Consider the following 17,613-nt stretch of genomic DNA (forward strand, 5'->3'; position numbering starts at 1 on the left):
TTTATATGTAATTTATTTATTTGCCAAATTATTCTGTTAGTTCTTGTGAATCTGCAACTTTCAGGAATGAAAAAGCTCCTTTTCACTATAAGTTTTTGTTCCCCAAACTTAAGAAAAAATGTTTAGACTAAAAAAAGGTCTCAATACCCTCCCCCTACCCAAAGACTCACTTCAGGTATTTTACTTTACAACTCATTAGAGAAGCACAATTAAAGAAATACGAGATTTTTGACTGTATCTTTTCACTTTGCCAGTTGTTTTAATAAGCAAATACCTTTTATTATTTAAGCCAGCTGATGCAAATTCTTTAACAGAGGATATAAACTCTAGATTTGACTGATTAAAACAGAGCAAATCAAAACCAAAAAATAATAACAACAACAACAATCCAGTGATTTACTCTGACTGTAAACAATACATAAAATTTAAATCTCAAATCTCAAAATAAGTTAAAGAAAAATTCTACCTTCAGGGCCTACAATACTATAAAGATATGACAATTGACAAGGGGAAAATATATATATGAAAAGTTGCAACAAAATTATTTGCCCATTATTTTTCCTAAGAGAAAGTATATCTAACTGTACTACCTCTGTCCCTTAAATTTAATAACTTCATAATTTGTTGGCAAATGTTTTAAGCAAACTGGCATATCAGATTACACAACAGAAAAACATCCATCAAATTCAGCAAAGAAAACTTATATAAGCCTTTTGTACAGAATTAAAAAAAAAAATCTAAATGGCTATGATTCCTCTATTAGCAGAAACACATAATGCAATCTTTATAAATCTGCCATATATATCAGTATCTACATAAATAGATACAGATATAGATATGAAAAATTAATGGCAGTCTATTTTTGAACAGTGTGTGGGACCAGTAGATTTGTATCAGACCATGGCACGATACGGACCCTGCATCTTTAGGAACTGAATGATAAAAGAAGGCCCCCCAGCAACAATCTGAGGTGGAAGGTGGCTGAGTGGACAATTCTCAATACTCATGATTGAAAGCTTGCTGCAGAGAGCCAGCTCAAAGGGAAGGCTATGCAGGTTGGGGTTGTCATTCAAATACAGTTCTTCTAGGTTCTCCAGTGTACCTGTTTAAAAAAATCAAATCAATTATTACTTTTTAAAAAAATGAGTTACTATTTCAAAAGTTCAACTGGGCATGATGCTATCCTGGGCATTATATATACTTAATACTCATTTCCTCTTATTCTCTTATCTTAGTTTTAAAATCCTCTACAACCATGGATCTCAAACTTTGCTGCATATTTAAATCAACTGGGGAGATTTAAAAAACTCCTGATATCCAAGTCACAGTCCATATCAACTAAATCAGAACCTCTTCCTTTATGGTCTTCGAGCTTGGTGAGCTTTTTTAAAATACATGTCCATCTCCAGTGATTCTGTTTGGGACAGTCTGGCATGCATGCACACACACACAAACACATACACATGCATATTAAACTTCAGAGGTGAGTTTATTATATATTCAGTGCCTATAATCACTTTTATGTTGTAGACAATGTGACAATTTCTCATATTAATAAATTTCTCATGAGGAAAGTTTTTGTTACTTCATATAAACTTTCCGTAAGGGAGTTATCACATATTTGACAGTAAGCCAAACATCAAATTATATGGTCTTTTAAAACTTGTTCTTAGACTATCTTAGGATATTTGTACTTTCTAGGAAAATGTCTCAAACAATTAAATGAGGTCAGCTAGAATAAATATTAAATATTTTAGAAATAAATATACTAGAAGTATAAATTTGCCTCATGTGTTTCCAATTTTTAAACTCTAATATTTGAAGTATTTGACAATGGCATTTATTAGAAGACTAATTAAATAGCTAGCAGGTAAAAAAAATCTGTTTACATATAAGATATTATTTAATCTTCAGAATAACCCTATTAGAAGTTACTATTATCCTTATTTTACAGGTAAGAAATTTGAGGCTTAGGAAGTTTACATACCTTATCCAAAGTCACAAAGCCAATAAGCAGCAGAGCTAGATTTTGAATTGTCTATTATCTCCAAAATCATTCTGAACTACTAACCTATAGTGCCTATGGGACAGCACACTACAGATGGGAGAACAGGATGTACAGAATTACTAATTTAAGAACTACTATTTGTTTACTATGTGATCTTCATCAAATAACTCACTTTTTGTAAGATAGGATTACAATCTGCATTACCCAAAATTCAAAGTGGTCATGTTGATTATATGAAATAATGGAAATGAAAACACTTGAAAAATGCTAAAGTACTGCCAAGTATCAATTAGTCAAATATTAATATTAATCCTCAAATCCCATAAAGAAATGTTCTTTTGGCAAAGACATTACTAATTTAATTCAAGCCTGTGTAATTTTTAAATTTGGAAGAAGTATAACATAACTCTTCTAAATTGAGATCATATATAAAAACTACTGGAAATTAAGTATTCTAGAACATTCTCAAATACCATATTAACCCTAACATCCTATAAGGAAACCTAACCAAAACCAATCAACCAATTAAACCACTGGTACTCTATAAAAAAAAATCTTATGCCTGATGTAACCTCACTTTATAAAAACAGTAGATTGGTTGTATTTCTCTGAAACACTGCTTGAAAGCACAAGAGCAAATTATTAGTACAGAATCAAGCATCCATAGGGTTCATACCAATTTCCTCAGGAAGATGAGTGAGTAGGTTCTCTCCAAGGCCAAGATGTGCAACATTGGTAAGGTGACCAATGCCTCTGGGAAGATTGGTCAACTGGTTGTTTGTCAAGATTAATTTCTAAAAAAGATTAACAAAATAAAAGACAGTTACATATAAATTTCCTACAACTGATGCAAATAATACATCTTAAAATAATACATCTACTAAACAATAAAATAAATTAATAAGAAAATTAGATTAGATAGGATGAGAATCACTTAATAAGTTATAGGTTTTTCTTTCAAAAACTACCATTTATTAGGAAAACAAAAGCAGATAGATTATATGATCATAAAAGTCAGTTCTAATGCTCTAATAGGAAAATCTATCTGGTCCAAGAATTAGGTCAAAATCTTAAGAAAAATGTGCAATTTGGAACAGATTCCAAAAACTTTAATCATGTAACTACAAAGCCATCAGGATAATGTTTTTACCTGTAAATCCTTAAGATAAGCAATTTCATTTGGCAAGGATTCCAATTTGTTCTCCTCTAAATCCAACTCTCTTAACTTCCTAAGATTTCCAAGACCATGGGGAAGCTTCTTTAGAAGATTGTTTGATAATATTAGAACCTAATGAGAAATTATTGACAATGTTCAGCAACTCATGAAATGGATATTACCATTGTGTGGTAATATTATCACTTATTAAACAATGTTAATTTTCCAAACAGTGAATATGAAGGGTAATATTCATTTATATAACATATATAAAATATTTAACTTACTAGTCATAAAAAAACCATAGTTATTAGAAATGGAATTTTATTATGCGAAACTAATGAAAGCAACAGAAGCAACTTAATTTTAACTAAATTTTAAAAAAATAAAATTACTGTTTACACTAAGATTCATAGAGTTAGTGTCTATCTAATAGGAAACTGATTATTTATCTAAAATCACTTATAAACTATCACTTAAGGAAGGTAACAAATGACTTCTAAACTGCCCCAATCATGCCGCCACAGTTTTTATTTGTGGCATATTTATTATACTGAAAGCCCCACTACAAGATATGGATGGGGGAGGGTGGGAAGGCTGAGGAAGACAGTCTGTTCTCAAAGAAGTTACAATTAGCAGGGCGGTGGGGAAAAATAAGGTGTATGAAAGAGCAGTAAATAGAAAGATCTCCATAACATTCTGGCTAAATTTTTTTTTTTTTTTTTTGAGACAGAGTCTCGCTTTGTTGCCCGGGCTAGAGTGAGTGCCAGGGCGTCAGCCTAGCTCACAGCAACCTCAAACTCCTGGGCTCAAGCAATCCTTCTGCCTCAGCCTCCCGAGTAGCTGGGACCACAGGCATGCGCCACCATGCCCGGCTGATTTTTTCTATATATATATTTTTAGTTGTCCAGATCATTTCTTTCTATTTTTTAGTAGAGACGGGGTCTCACTCTTGCTCAGGCTGGTCTCGAACTCCTGACCTTGAGCGATCCACCCACCTCGGCCTCCCAGAGTGCTAGGATTACAGGCGTGAGTCACCGCGCCTGGCCACATTCTGGCTAAATTTTTATGCCCATTTATTTCCCCCAAAGTTATACCACTCATAATAAAGCAAATATATAGAAAGAGACAAAGAAAATAATAACAGCTACCACTTGAGTTTACTGTTTGCAAGGCACTGTATTAAATGCATTATGTATATTATTGCCTCTAACCCTAATTACAACCCTATGAGGTAAATAACATTATTGTTCCCCTTTCATAGCTTAGGAAACTGAAGCTTGGGTGGATTAAATCCATAACTATAGACAGAGAAAAATCAGAATTGCACCCAGATCTGTTTGACTTCAAAACTCATGCTTTTAGCCATTACACCATGCTATTTCACCTTATTAATAATAATAAATATTAAATATTTTAGAAATAAATATACTAGAAGTATAAATTTGCCTCATGTGTTTCCAATTTTTAAACTCTAATATTTGAAGTATTTGACAATGGCATTTATTAGAAGACTAATTAAATAGCTAGCAGGTAAAAAAAATCTGTTTACATATAAGATATTATTTAATCTTCAGAATAACCCTATTAGAAGTTACTATTATCCTTATTTTACAGGTAAGAAATTTGAGGCTTAGGAAGTTTACATACCTTATCCAAAGTCACAAAGCCAATAAGCAGCAGAGCTAGATTTTGAATTGTCTATTATCTCCAAAATCATTCTGAACTACTAACCTATAGTGCCTATGGGACAGCACACTACAGATGGGAGAACAGGATGTACAGAATTACTAATTTAAGAACTACTATTTGTTTACTATGTGATCTTCATCAAATAACTCACTTTTTGTAAGATAGGATTACAATCTGCATTACCCAAAATTCAAAGTGGTCATGTTGATTATATGAAATAATGGAAATGAAAACACTTGAAAAATGCTAAAGTACTGCCAAGTATCAATTAGTCAAATATTAATATTAATACTCAAATCCCATAAAGAAATGTTCTTTTGGCAAAGACATTACTAATTTAATTCAAGCCTGTGTAATTTTTAAATTTGGAAGAAGTATAACATAACTCTTCTAAATTGAGATCATATATAAAAACTACTGGAAATTAAGTATTCTAGAACATTCTCAAATACCATATTAACCCTAACATCCCATAAGGAAACCTAACCAAAACCAATCAACCAATTAAACCACTGGTACTCTACAAAAAAAAATCTTATGCCTGATGTAACCTCACTTTATAAAAACAGTAGATTGGTTGTATTTCTCTGAAACACTGCTTGAAAGCACAAGAGCAAATTATTAGTACAGAATCAAGCATCCATAGGGTTCATACCAATTTCCTCAGGAAGATGAGTGAGTAGGTTCTCTCCAAGGCCAAGATGTGCAACATTGGTAAGGTGACCAATGCCTCTGGGAAGATTGGTCAACTGGTTGTTTGTCAAGATTAATTTCTAAAAAAGATTAACAAAATAAAAGACAGTTACATATAAATTTCCTACAACTGATGCAAATAATACATCTTAAAATAATACATCTACTAAACAATAAAATAAATTAATAAGAAAATTAGATTAGATAGGATGAGAATCACTTAATAAGTTATAGGTTTTTCTTTCAAAAACTACCATTTATTAGGAAAACAAAAGCAGATAGATTATATGATCATAAAAGTCAGTTCTAATGCTCTAATAGGAAAATCTATCTGGTCCAAGAATTAGGTCAAAATCTTAAGAAAAATGTGCAATTTGGAACAGATTCCAAAAACTTTAATCATGTAACTACAAAGCCATCAGGATAATGTTTTTACCTGTAAATCCTTAAGATAAGCAATTTCATTTGGCAAGGATTCCAATTTGTTCTCCTCTAAATCCAACTCTCTTAACTTCCTAAGATTTCCAAGACCATGGGGAAGCTTCTTTAGAAGATTGTTTGATAATATTAGAACCTAATGAGAAATTATTGACAATGTTCAGCAACTCATGAAATGGATATTACCATTGTGTGGTAATATTATCACTTATTAAACAATGTTAATTTTCCAAACAGTGAATATGAAGGGTAATATTCATTTATATAACATATATAAAATATTTAACTTACTAGTCATAAAAAAACCATAGTTATTAGAAATGGAATTTTATTATGCGAAACTAATGAAAGCAACAGAAGCAACTTAATTTTAACTAAATTTTAAAAAAATAAAATTACTGTTTACACTAAGATTCATAGAGTTAGTGTCTATCTAATAGGAAACTGATTATTTATCTAAAATCACTTATAAACTATCACTTAAGGAAGGTAACAAATGACTTCTAAACTGCCCCAATCATGCCGCCACAGTTTTTATTTGTGGCATATTTATTATACTGAAAGCCCCACTACAAGATATGGATGGGGGAGGGTGGGAAGGCTGAGGAAGACAGTCTGTTCTCAAAGAAGTTACAATTAGCAGGGCGGTGGGGAAAAATAAGGTGTATGAAAGAGCAGTAAATAGAAAGATCTCCATAACATTCTGGCTAAATTTTTTTTTTTTTTTTTTGAGACAGAGTCTCGCTTTGTTGCCCGGGCTAGAGTGAGTGCCAGGGCGTCAGCCTAGCTCACAGCAACCTCAAACTCCTGGGCTCAAGCAATCCTTCTGCCTCAGCCTCCCGAGTAGCTGGGACCACAGGCATGCGCCACCATGCCCGGCTGATTTTTTCTATATATTTTTTAGTTGTCCAATTAACATTTCTTTCTATTTTTTAGTAGAGACGGGGTCTCACTCTTGCTCAGGCTGGTCTCGAACTCCTGACCTTGAGCGATCCACCCACCTCGGCCTCCCAGAGTGCTAGGATTACAGGCGTGAGTCACCGCGCCTGGCCACATTCTGGCTAAATTTTTATGCCCATTTATTTCCCCCAAAGTTATACCACTCATAATAAAGCAAATATATAGAAAGAGACAAAGAAAATAATAACAGCTACCACTTGAGTTTACTGTTTGCAAGGCACTGTATTAAATGCATTATGTATATTATTGCCTCTAACCCTAATTACAACCCTATGAGGTAAATAACATTATTGTTCCCCTTTCATAGCTTAGGAAACTGAAGCTTGGGTGGATTAAATCCATAACTATAGACAGAGAAAAATCAGAATTGCACCCAGATCTGTTTGACTTCAAAACTCATGCTTTTAGCCATTATACCATGCTATTTCACCTTATTAATAATAATAAATATTAAATAATTAGATTTTTAAAAAACATGAATATGGCGGAAATTTTACAAAACAATAATATTTGGCTGGACACAGTGGCTCATGCCTATAATTCCAGCACTTTGGGAGGCTGAGGCAGGAGTATCTCTTGAGGCCAGGAGTTTGAGACCAGCCTGGGCAACATAGGAAGAAGATCCTGTCTCTACAAAAAATTTAAGAATTAGCCAGGAATGGTGGCACACACCTGTAGTCCCAGCTACTCAGGAGGCTGAGGCAAGAGGATCACTTGAGCCCAGAAGTTTGAGGGTGCAGTGAGCTATGATCGCACCACTGCACTCCAGCCTGGGCAACAGAGCAAGATCTTGTCTCTTAAAAAATAAATAAAATAAAAAAACAATATATTTACTACTAGTAAGCTTTTTCATCAAAAAGATGAAAACTAGGAACCTAGAGGCAAGAGAAATCATCCCTGACTAAGAAGGTAACAATAAGATGATCTTTTATTATGGAAAAGAATTTCAAAAGAAAAAATTAAGGGGATGAGGAGAGGGCATTCTAGATATTAGAAACGATAGGACTGAACATACAGAGCTAGAAATACACACACTAGATTTCCAACAAAGAAAAAAATTTAACTAGTAAATAAAATAGTAAGTAGGTAATTAGGATGAAAAAGTACGATGAAGTGTTCTGAACACTAGTCTAAGGAGTCCATAATTATTTTGGTAGACAGTGGTGTAGTAGTTAAAAAATATGTTCTAAAAGATGCTAAGTTTTAGTGACCTTTTATTTCAAAGGTAAGTTATAGCACTCAAATTTACCAACTTTTAGTAAGAGTAGTTCAGAAGCACTAAGCCTAGACTAAGTCAACACTTCATCATCCTAATAGGGTTGTATGTTTAAGAAAGCTCTAAGATTTCTAATTATGATCTTTACCCAAATAGAAATTGCTTATTGCAATGTGAAATTTTATAAATGAGACAAGTATAGATGGGTCTAAAGAGTTCTAAATGCTCATCTATACTCACCTCAAGGGAAACAAGACCAGACACATCCTCAGGGATCTTTGTCAGCTGATTAGTGGCTAAATTCAATTCTACCATACTGGTCCAAGTTCCAAAATCCAAGGGAAGTGATGTTAACTGATTGTCCTGGCAAAGACAAAAAGAAGTATCCAAGGTAGAACAACAAAGCTTCATATTTGCCTGTCTCTCTTGGAAACATAATTCTTAATTAAACAAAACCTTATTTCCCTTTTTGATATCCAAATATAGAAAGAAAAAAAAGCAACAAAAACTCTAAGCCTCCAAAGCTTTTTATACAGTAATTAGGCTTTTATTTTGAGGTTTAACTGGAAGTTTATTCCCTATGTCATTATTTGTAATGGAAATAGAAAAATACACGATACAGAGAAACATAAGATTTCAAAGATCCTAGTGATATAAATATGTTTTCCTCATTTTACAATAATGTACAGGGATCATTGAATAAAATGTAAATACTTAAATAAAGATATGAATACAATGGAAGAAGACACATCTAATCATAGCCCATAAGGAAAGTTGGATGAGTTCAGGAATTCTAGAGATGCTGAGCAGTAAAATAAGAGAGGAAGAAATAGTCTTATTAAGACCACATATTAAATCATTAAAATATTGTCTAAAATTTCAATATAAAAATCCATAAGAAAAGATGGTAAAATATATTTATCATTATGTAATAAAAACAGATGATGAAACAGTAAGTGTGGTCCTAATTTTGTTTAAAAATTAGATACGGCTATATACGGAACAAAAAGTGAAATATATGCCAATTATTCACTATCTTTTTCCTGCTTTCATGTATTCACTTACAACGCACACTTTCATCATGTTAACTCTTACCACACCATTATGTGTAAGGGGTGTTGGTACTGGGAGAGAACAATCAGCGCCCCTGTCCCAGATAAGTGTATCCATAAGTTATGTCAATATGTTAACAGTGATGCTACCTCTCAGTGGTAGGAGTATTTTAAGTCCTTTTTGTTAATCTGTATTTTAATTTTTTCTGCACTGGACATGGATTACTTGTTTCATTTTACACAAAATCATCCATAAGAGAAATCTCAAGTAGCAAACATCCATCTGAAAACCATATTATAATGAAAGCTTTTCACTTAATATCCATCTATGCCCAAATTACTGATTGTTACACTATGATAAAGTATTTTCATTTAAAAAAAATTTATTACTGATACTTACATGAGGAAAAATGATAAGTTTCATTTGGATTTAATCAAGAAAAAGTTTCATTAAAAATTCACACTATTGTGTTTAAAGAAAAATTAAGGCAAAGCTCTAAGTTTTATTTTTATTTTATTGAAAACAGTAAGCTTTTCCAAGCTAATATACTGCAATACCATATACATAAAGATGTATAATCAAATGCAAAAAGTAATGAACACCGGAACCACTGTGTTCTAAGTTGAATATTACAAAATGGACATTTGGAATTAACATCATTGCCACTGCTATATCTCATATAACCAGACTGATTAATAACAAATTTTATACTTATTTAAGACTATAAATTATCTGGAATTCCCATTAGTTTACTTATTATATACTCCTAAAGAATCATCATAAAATACATATTTGTGAAGAAGTATAGATAGAATAAAAAATTGTACTTTTAGATTAGAGTTTAAGGAACCACAATTATGTTGAAGTGGCGCAAAGACAAATGGATATAGTATGATATAACAGAAAGAACACTACACCTGGAATCAGGAAACCCAGGTTTTCTGGATTCCTACTTCAGCCATGAATTAGATAGGTGACCAATTCAATTATCTTCTCTGGGCCTAAAGTTTGTTTACTATAAATTAAATCCTTGGATTAGATATTTTTTCCATTTCTTTTCTTCTTTTTAAAATTTTTTTATTTTTCTTTTTTTGAGATGGGGTCTCACTTCATCAACCCAGGCTGGAGTACAGCAGTGAGATCATAGCCCACTGCAACCTCGAACTCCTAGGCTCAGGCAATACTCCTAACTCAGCCTCCGAGTAGCTAAGACTGTAGGTACACACCAGCACATGCAGTTAATATTTTTTATTTTTTGTAGAGACAGGGGTCTTGCTATGTTGCCCAGGCCAGTCTGGAACTCCTGGCCTCAAGTGATCCTTCCACCTCAGCCTCCCAAAGTGCTGGGATTACAGGTGTGAGCCACTACGCCCAGCTCTTTTTTCCTTTTGCAATAAACTTTATTATAAATATGAAACTCATTCACTGTACAGTACATAGATAAGTAAAAAGACACTAAATAATTCTGGAATCTAAAGATAAAAAACATTTTGGTAAACACTGGATATATGTATGCATATAAATATTTAATTAAGCATATTAAAAACAACTTTTAAAAATTATGCATAGGAAGAGACTTTTATATGCTTTAACTTTCTTCTACTTAATAAACTGAGAATTTTTCAACTAGGATTTAGTATTGTTCTAGATCAGAATATCAGTTTTAATGGCGCCATAGGATTCCATTAAAGATATATTACTTAAAAAAAATTAAGTCCCTATTTTTATTAATAAGTTGGTACATACGAAATAGATAGCTCTGCAATACATATACCTACAACTATATTTTTATGGATATTCATGATTATTTCTTTAGGACAAATTCCCAAGGGTATACGCAGTTCTAAGATATTTGTTATCTGATACAAATCACCCCAAAGTGTTCTTGTTATCAATTTAGACTTGTCAGGAAGGTACAAGTACTCATTCTCTATACCAACAGAGAAAACATAAATATTAGTGGAAGTACCAGCTATATTAACTTCCCCCAGACCCCTAATACAAATATATGCTTACCTTCATATTCAGCTTACTTAATACTTTTGCTCTGGAGAAGATTCCAAATGGAATTTTATTGATTCGATTGTGTTCCATATTGAGGGAATAGATAGTAGAAAACTGAGATGGACCACCCACTGGATATAACTGGAAGCAATTTCTAGCTAAGGTCAAACTATTCAGTTTAACAAGACTTGATAAAAGACTCTGTAAAAAACGAAATAAGCATAAGAATTAGAACTGTAACAAGACTTATTTACTAATTTTGTATAGAGCAGCAGTCCTCAAAGCGCCTTGTAGGTAACAAATGACAGAGACTGGTTGGGATGAGCCCTGAGGCCAGTAGTGATACCTCATCTACCAGTCAATACAGGGCTCTAGCAAATTGTTGCCTTGCAGAAATGTGGAGCCAACGTAGTCAAACTCACAGATCTTATAAGAAACAGGAAATTCTCCTGATTTTTATTGTTTGGCTTCCATTGGTTTAAAATACTCTATGGAGTAAAGAAAACATGTCTGTGGGTGAGAGGTGCCTCATGGGTGACTAGTTTGAGACCTCTACAGTCAGAAGCTTTAATGTCAGACAGTCCTGGGTCTGAGTTCTGGTTCTGCCGTTGGTTCTGTGACCAGTCCTACCTAGGTCTTAGTTATATACCTATCTCTAAATTATTAAGATTAACATAATGCCTGGAACAGAGTAACCTGTTATTCCATAATTTAACTGTTCCTTTCAGGAATATTAAATTCAGAAGATTATTACACTTCCTGATACTGTATAATACACTGCTTTTTTATATGGCAAAATTTCTGGGGGAATATATGTATCCATTAAACAGGTATTTACTTAGCATATAACCCTATCTCTCCTATGGTGGCTTTAGCTTCCCACCATGAAACCAAAGTGCTAAACTTTAGGTATTATAAAGAATCTCTGCTACTAAGAAGACTAAACCCTATATGAGAAATAAAGTACATAGATGGGAAACAATAGGAAAATAATACATAACTACATATAATTAATAATAAATTATCTAGAATAGGCTCTTGCTATTCAAAGTCTGGGTCAAGAAAGAGCATCAGCATCAGCATCCCCTGGGAGCTTATCAGAAATGCAGACTCTTGGGCCCTACTGTTTGGTTCATATATGAACCATAATATACATTTTAATGAGATTCCCAGGTGATTTGTATGCTCATTAACATTTGAGAAACCTGCTATAAGCTCTAAATTCTTTTGAACCCTAGCTCTATCTTTTAATAGCTTGTGACTTTTGCAAGTTATTTTTCTGAATCTTAGTTCATTTTTAAAATGATGATGCCTTATTTTACAGGTCATAGTGAAGACTAAGAGAGATAAAATAGTTTTATAATATCTAGCATATAATAAGTGCTTAAATTTAAATTCCTTCTCTATTTAAATTCAAAGAAAAGAAGAAATACTGGAATAACTGGGGAAGCAGGAAAGAAGTTGAGAAAGCTAGATTTTGAAGGATGAAAAAAATCTTAAATATTCAGAGAAGTACAAGAATCATTATAGACTAAAGTAAAAGCACAAGCAGGGAGAAACAAGCACAGTGTGAAGGGTGTGTAGGTTTTAAATAATGTTCAAACTTCAGGTGTCCACCTTGAGCAAACTAAAAACTTAGTACCTGAGGAGTCAGTATAATTGGCAAGGCCAGCTGAAAAGAATGAAATAACTATATAATTGGAAGTGTAACTGTACAGTGAACTGAAACTTGTTCTTTATATTGAACATTAAGAAATTACTTTTAACATTTAGCTATTGTACACAAACAAAAGGAAGAGCATAAGTAAAAAGTGGTGGTGAAAAAATTTACCTAGCAGTCAATTCAGGAAAAATGTCTACAGTCTACTTTATTGAAAATTACGGAGCTTTACTGAGTCTCATGGCAAAAATGTTATTATTCTTCTTACACCTGACTTTATTAAATTAACATTCTTCTATGACAAAATGTTAATATCTGAATATATCTGAAATGGAACAACAAGAAGACAGCTGTCCAACCTCTCATTTCTTAAGTCATATTGTGAAACTTAGGGGTTGCTTACCATTGCTTTAGAGTTAGACACATCTGAGTTCCTATCTTAGATCTCCTACTTAACAATTTTGTCAACTTTGGTGGATTAATTAGATAATCAATATATCTCCAAATTTCCAGAAAAATATTTAAGATAACAAATTTGGCTAAAAATATAATCTCTCTTAAGTCTTATTTCCCTATCTATTCGATGAGAATAACCTAATAACTAGTAGGTTTATATTGAAGATTAAATGAGATACTGCATATACCGCTCCTAGCCTCATGCCTTGAGTATATGTGCTTAAAGTTATTGAGTTCCTTTTATGTAATATGTCTACATTAAAACTTGTCCATTTTTAGTCCAGATATTCTTCAAATGGAAAAGTATATAGTCATTTTATCAGCTCTGATTTCAGCAATATAATGAACCCCTATTGAAAACCACTGTCATGATTTTTCTTGCCTAACCCAGCCTGAAAGTCTCATAAGTGCTATCTAACGGATTTTATTGTTTTCCTTACTGTGCTTATTATAAATGCAGATAATTACACATCTGTGTTAAGACTATGCTGCTTCCAAAGTACACTGACTACTTTTAAATGAGACTTAATGCTTTCCCATATTTGGACAAGGACAAGCAAGGATTTTCCTCACAGCATCTCTGTCTGAAAACAGGCCAGTTTAAACACAAGTGTACATATACATACATACATTTTTCCACATTCAGATTGAAGAGAGTTGTCATTCTCTTTATATGCCCTCTAATCTCTCTCATCCAAAGCAAAAAAGGATCAGTGGTGCCAGGGGATGAGGGGATGAGTAATGAATAGGTGGAGCACAGGATTTTTAGGGCAGCGAAATTCCTTTGTATGATACCATAATGGTGGATACATGTTGTTATAAATTTGTCAAAATCCACAGGATGTACAACCACCAAGAGTGAACCCTAATGTAAACTCTAGACTCCGGGTGATCCTAATGTGTCAATGTACTAGACGTTCGTTAATTGTAACAAATGTACCATCCTGGTGGGGGATGCTGATATTGGAGGAGGCTCTGCATATTTGGGGATGGGGGTATACGAAAAATCTCTGTATCATCGACTCAATTTTGCTGAATCTAAAACTACTCTTTAAACAAACAAACAAAAGTAAATCCTGACTTATGTCAGTCATAAAATGTTCTATAAGAGAGTACCTCACACAATGTCTATAACAGGTATCCAATACTTACTCGTTCCATTTCATTGACATATGACTAGATATATATAAATTTAAATTTTTTCACTTTTTGAACTTTGATTTAGACCCTGTCTTATATTTAGGCATACTGGCACCAGTCAGCCTTAGACTCACAAATCTCACCCAAAAGGAATCACAACAAGGCCTAATTAAGGTGTTATTTGCTTTATTATGGATAAGTCATGGTTAGAAAAGGGGATGACATTTTTAAAAAAAATCACCCATTTTGATCATTCTAAATTACCACTATCACAGAAGGACAAAAATCCTGACAGTCTAGTTCTCAGGGCTGTATCTGAAATCTGTAAGTTTTACTCCTTATTTTATGTAAACTGCTATTAACAACAGTACTATTTTGCCACAGGTAAGATATTGTCATAATAGTCGTAGTGAACTGAACTGGTCCAGCCTAGAAACTACAATCCTGGGAAATTCATCTTTATACTCTGACCAACCTGTTTTCTGAAAATGCAAACATCCAAATTAATAAGAGTCCCAAATTAATATGTGCTATTTTATTTCTGTCTCCCTAAGAAACAAATCAACTAAATAAATTTTATAAATTAATTGCTACAAACCTATAGCTTCATCTACCCAAATGGTTCTTCATAAATCAAAGTTTAAATCTGAAAAACATTCATCCAAAGAACTTTTACTCTTAATTAAAATATACATTTATACACACACACACTCAGAAAAACTAGCAATTGTCAAAATATAGTAGGGGCACTTATATAAGACATTTTTAATTGTTACAAAAAAGACTTTTGCAAAGTTCAATCAATCCGTAAGTCCACAATTCTATTCTTTTGTTAGAATATTACAGTAAGATATCATGGTTATAAGTAAACATACGTTGTTGAGCATGCTAAAATAGTAGGTAGCAAAAGAAGAAAAGTCAAGAATGAAAGAGTGAAAGAATAATAAAGATAATTTTTTTAAAAAGAGTATTATATCTTACCTAATTAATTCCTAAATAAAATAAATGAAAGTATTTTTCTAATAGAACAAACAAACTCAAATTAAAAACAATGTGCTAAAAAAATAACAGGTTCTGGTGGTCATTATATACTAAATAGGCTTTAATATTATTGCATAAGCAATAATGTGGGTCCCAGGAGAGTTGCAGCTAATATTGATAATAAGTAGTACATTCCATATAGATCATTCTTTGCAGTTATCTTTCTATGGGACCTTTTTATAACTGAATGAAACAATCTCAATCACCAAGTTATTTCCCCAGCTGTGAAGATTTACTAGGTTTCCCCGCATTATCTTGCAGACTTATTTCAACTTTTATTTTCTCTAATCTACTTCTTACCTCTGGTAAAGTAGAAATGTTATTGTTCTCTAAATTTAATTCTTCAAGTGCACTGCATTTTGCTAATGATCTGGGTATTGCTGATAGTCTGTTATATCTCAGGCCAAGACGACTTAAACTGGACAAGTTTCCTGTGAGCAATAAGAAAAAATTATTATTATTGTTGTTATTATTTTTACGAAATCTGATGAGCCTCTCACTATCACAGGTTATCTACTAGATATTTACGAATTACCTCAAATACTATTTCAGTAAGATCTTTAACTTCTAATAGCAAGGAATCACATACTACACTCTATCAATTAGGATGAAATTGAAACTACTTTTGTGCTTGTTTCAGAAAAATAATCTACAGCTAAAAGCTAATTTTTAAAATGAACTATTAGAAAATATAGGCATACTTTAAAAAATTAACCTTTAATTGAAAAGTAGTGTGTATTTTTAACTTATAATAATTATCCCATTTATATCTATGTGATGATGATCCAACTTAAAACAAGTGGTTATATATAAAACTTTACATATAATTTTGAAGAAGAAATTTCCAAATTTCTAAAATGGTATTATTTAAAATATAAGATGAACAATTATTTTGTGAGATCAGAAAGGTTCAATATAAACATTCCAAAATTTCTCTGAAAACTTGATCTGATAGTAAAAAATTCCTCGAACCAAAATAATTACAAACAAAAGTGAAAGTTACAGTCTCTCTTATCTAAGCACATCCAGCTTGAGCACAAATTATTCATTATCGAATAAATAAAAAGCAGAGCATTTTATTTTCTAGGCATTTTCTGTTTTTATTGCCAATAACTACATAGCAAGCTACACGTAAACTACCTGGATGAATATAACGATATCTGCTATCATAAAAGGCTGAATTCAAATTTAATTTACCAAACAATATACATTAGAAAAAAAAGTTAATTTTAATACAAAAAGATAACAGTAATGAGAATTTAGTTCAATGTATTTGTCATGGCTAATTCATTTGTTTTTTGACTTCAAATTACAACTGTTGCTATGAGATTCTTTGTTCAGCTAGGTTAAAATGCCAATGTAGCCTTTACTTTTAAATTAAACAGTTATTTCCAGTGTTAGAAAATACAGAAGTGGATGCCTGTGTCACACTTAACTTTTTGGAGACATATTTTGAGGGCTTTCAACTTCGGCAACCTTCTGATGTCTGTCTTTTTCTTTTTGCTTTAATCATTTTTCAAAAAGCCGTTGTATGATCAACTTTCTTTCTTAAATGCAACGTTACAAAACTTATAAAAGGGCCGTCACTATGACTCATAATCTTTATCTGGTTATAACTCATCTTCACCTTTCCCGCTTGCTGAAGAAATCAGTGACTGAAGTTTTAAGTAATGACTAATTGCAGCTAGTTTTTATGTTTTACATTTTCAAGGTAAGAATTAGTCATTGATAGTGAAAAATACCCTCATGATTCTATACCATAAGTCTACTCAACTATAGTGCAGAAAAACTTAGCAACCACTTCAATTCCCCCAATTAGAACTATTCCATAGGTATGCTATGTTCATTTACATCCTTTCCACAACAGTATTTGAAAACTGGGCCAAGAATTTCTTGGTTCTGATTGAATAAAATTTCAATAGGCATAAAATTAAATACGAAAGCAACAATAAAAATTACCACTTAGCAAAAACAAGTTAATTTGGTCTTTTTTTTTTTTTTTAATTCCAGGGTATTGTGAGGGTACAAACATTATAGTTACACTTTATGTCTTTGCCTCACCCAAATGCGGGTTAAAGGCATGCCCTTCCCTCCCT

General features: G+C 32.4%; 1 protein-coding gene across 1 annotated transcript in view; it reads right to left on the reverse strand.

Annotated features, from left to right (window-relative positions):
- Positions 1–555: 555 nt before the first annotated feature.
- SHOC2 (soc-2 suppressor of clear homolog (C. elegans)) overlaps positions 556–17,613 on the reverse strand; it is a 126,712-nt gene continuing 109,654 nt past the window's right edge. The window contains exons 4-9 of the mRNA XM_012663903.1: positions 15,818–15,948; positions 11,233–11,421; positions 8,404–8,526; positions 5,986–6,123; positions 5,512–5,629; positions 556–1,102 (exon numbers count right to left, since the gene is read on the reverse strand). Of these exons, the coding sequence (XP_012519357.1) occupies positions 894–1,102; positions 5,512–5,629; positions 5,986–6,123; positions 8,404–8,526; positions 11,233–11,421; positions 15,818–15,948 (908 nt within the window). The 3' untranslated portion in view covers positions 556–893. The remainder of the gene's footprint in view (positions 1,103–5,511; positions 5,630–5,985; positions 6,124–8,403; positions 8,527–11,232; positions 11,422–15,817; positions 15,949–17,613) is intronic.

This window comes from Propithecus coquereli, unplaced genomic scaffold (assembly GCF_000956105.1).
Source record: "Propithecus coquereli isolate 6110/MARCELLA unplaced genomic scaffold, Pcoq_1.0 Scaffold84, whole genome shotgun sequence".
In the NCBI taxonomy this organism is placed as follows: Eukaryota; Metazoa; Chordata; class Mammalia; order Primates; family Indriidae; genus Propithecus; species Propithecus coquereli.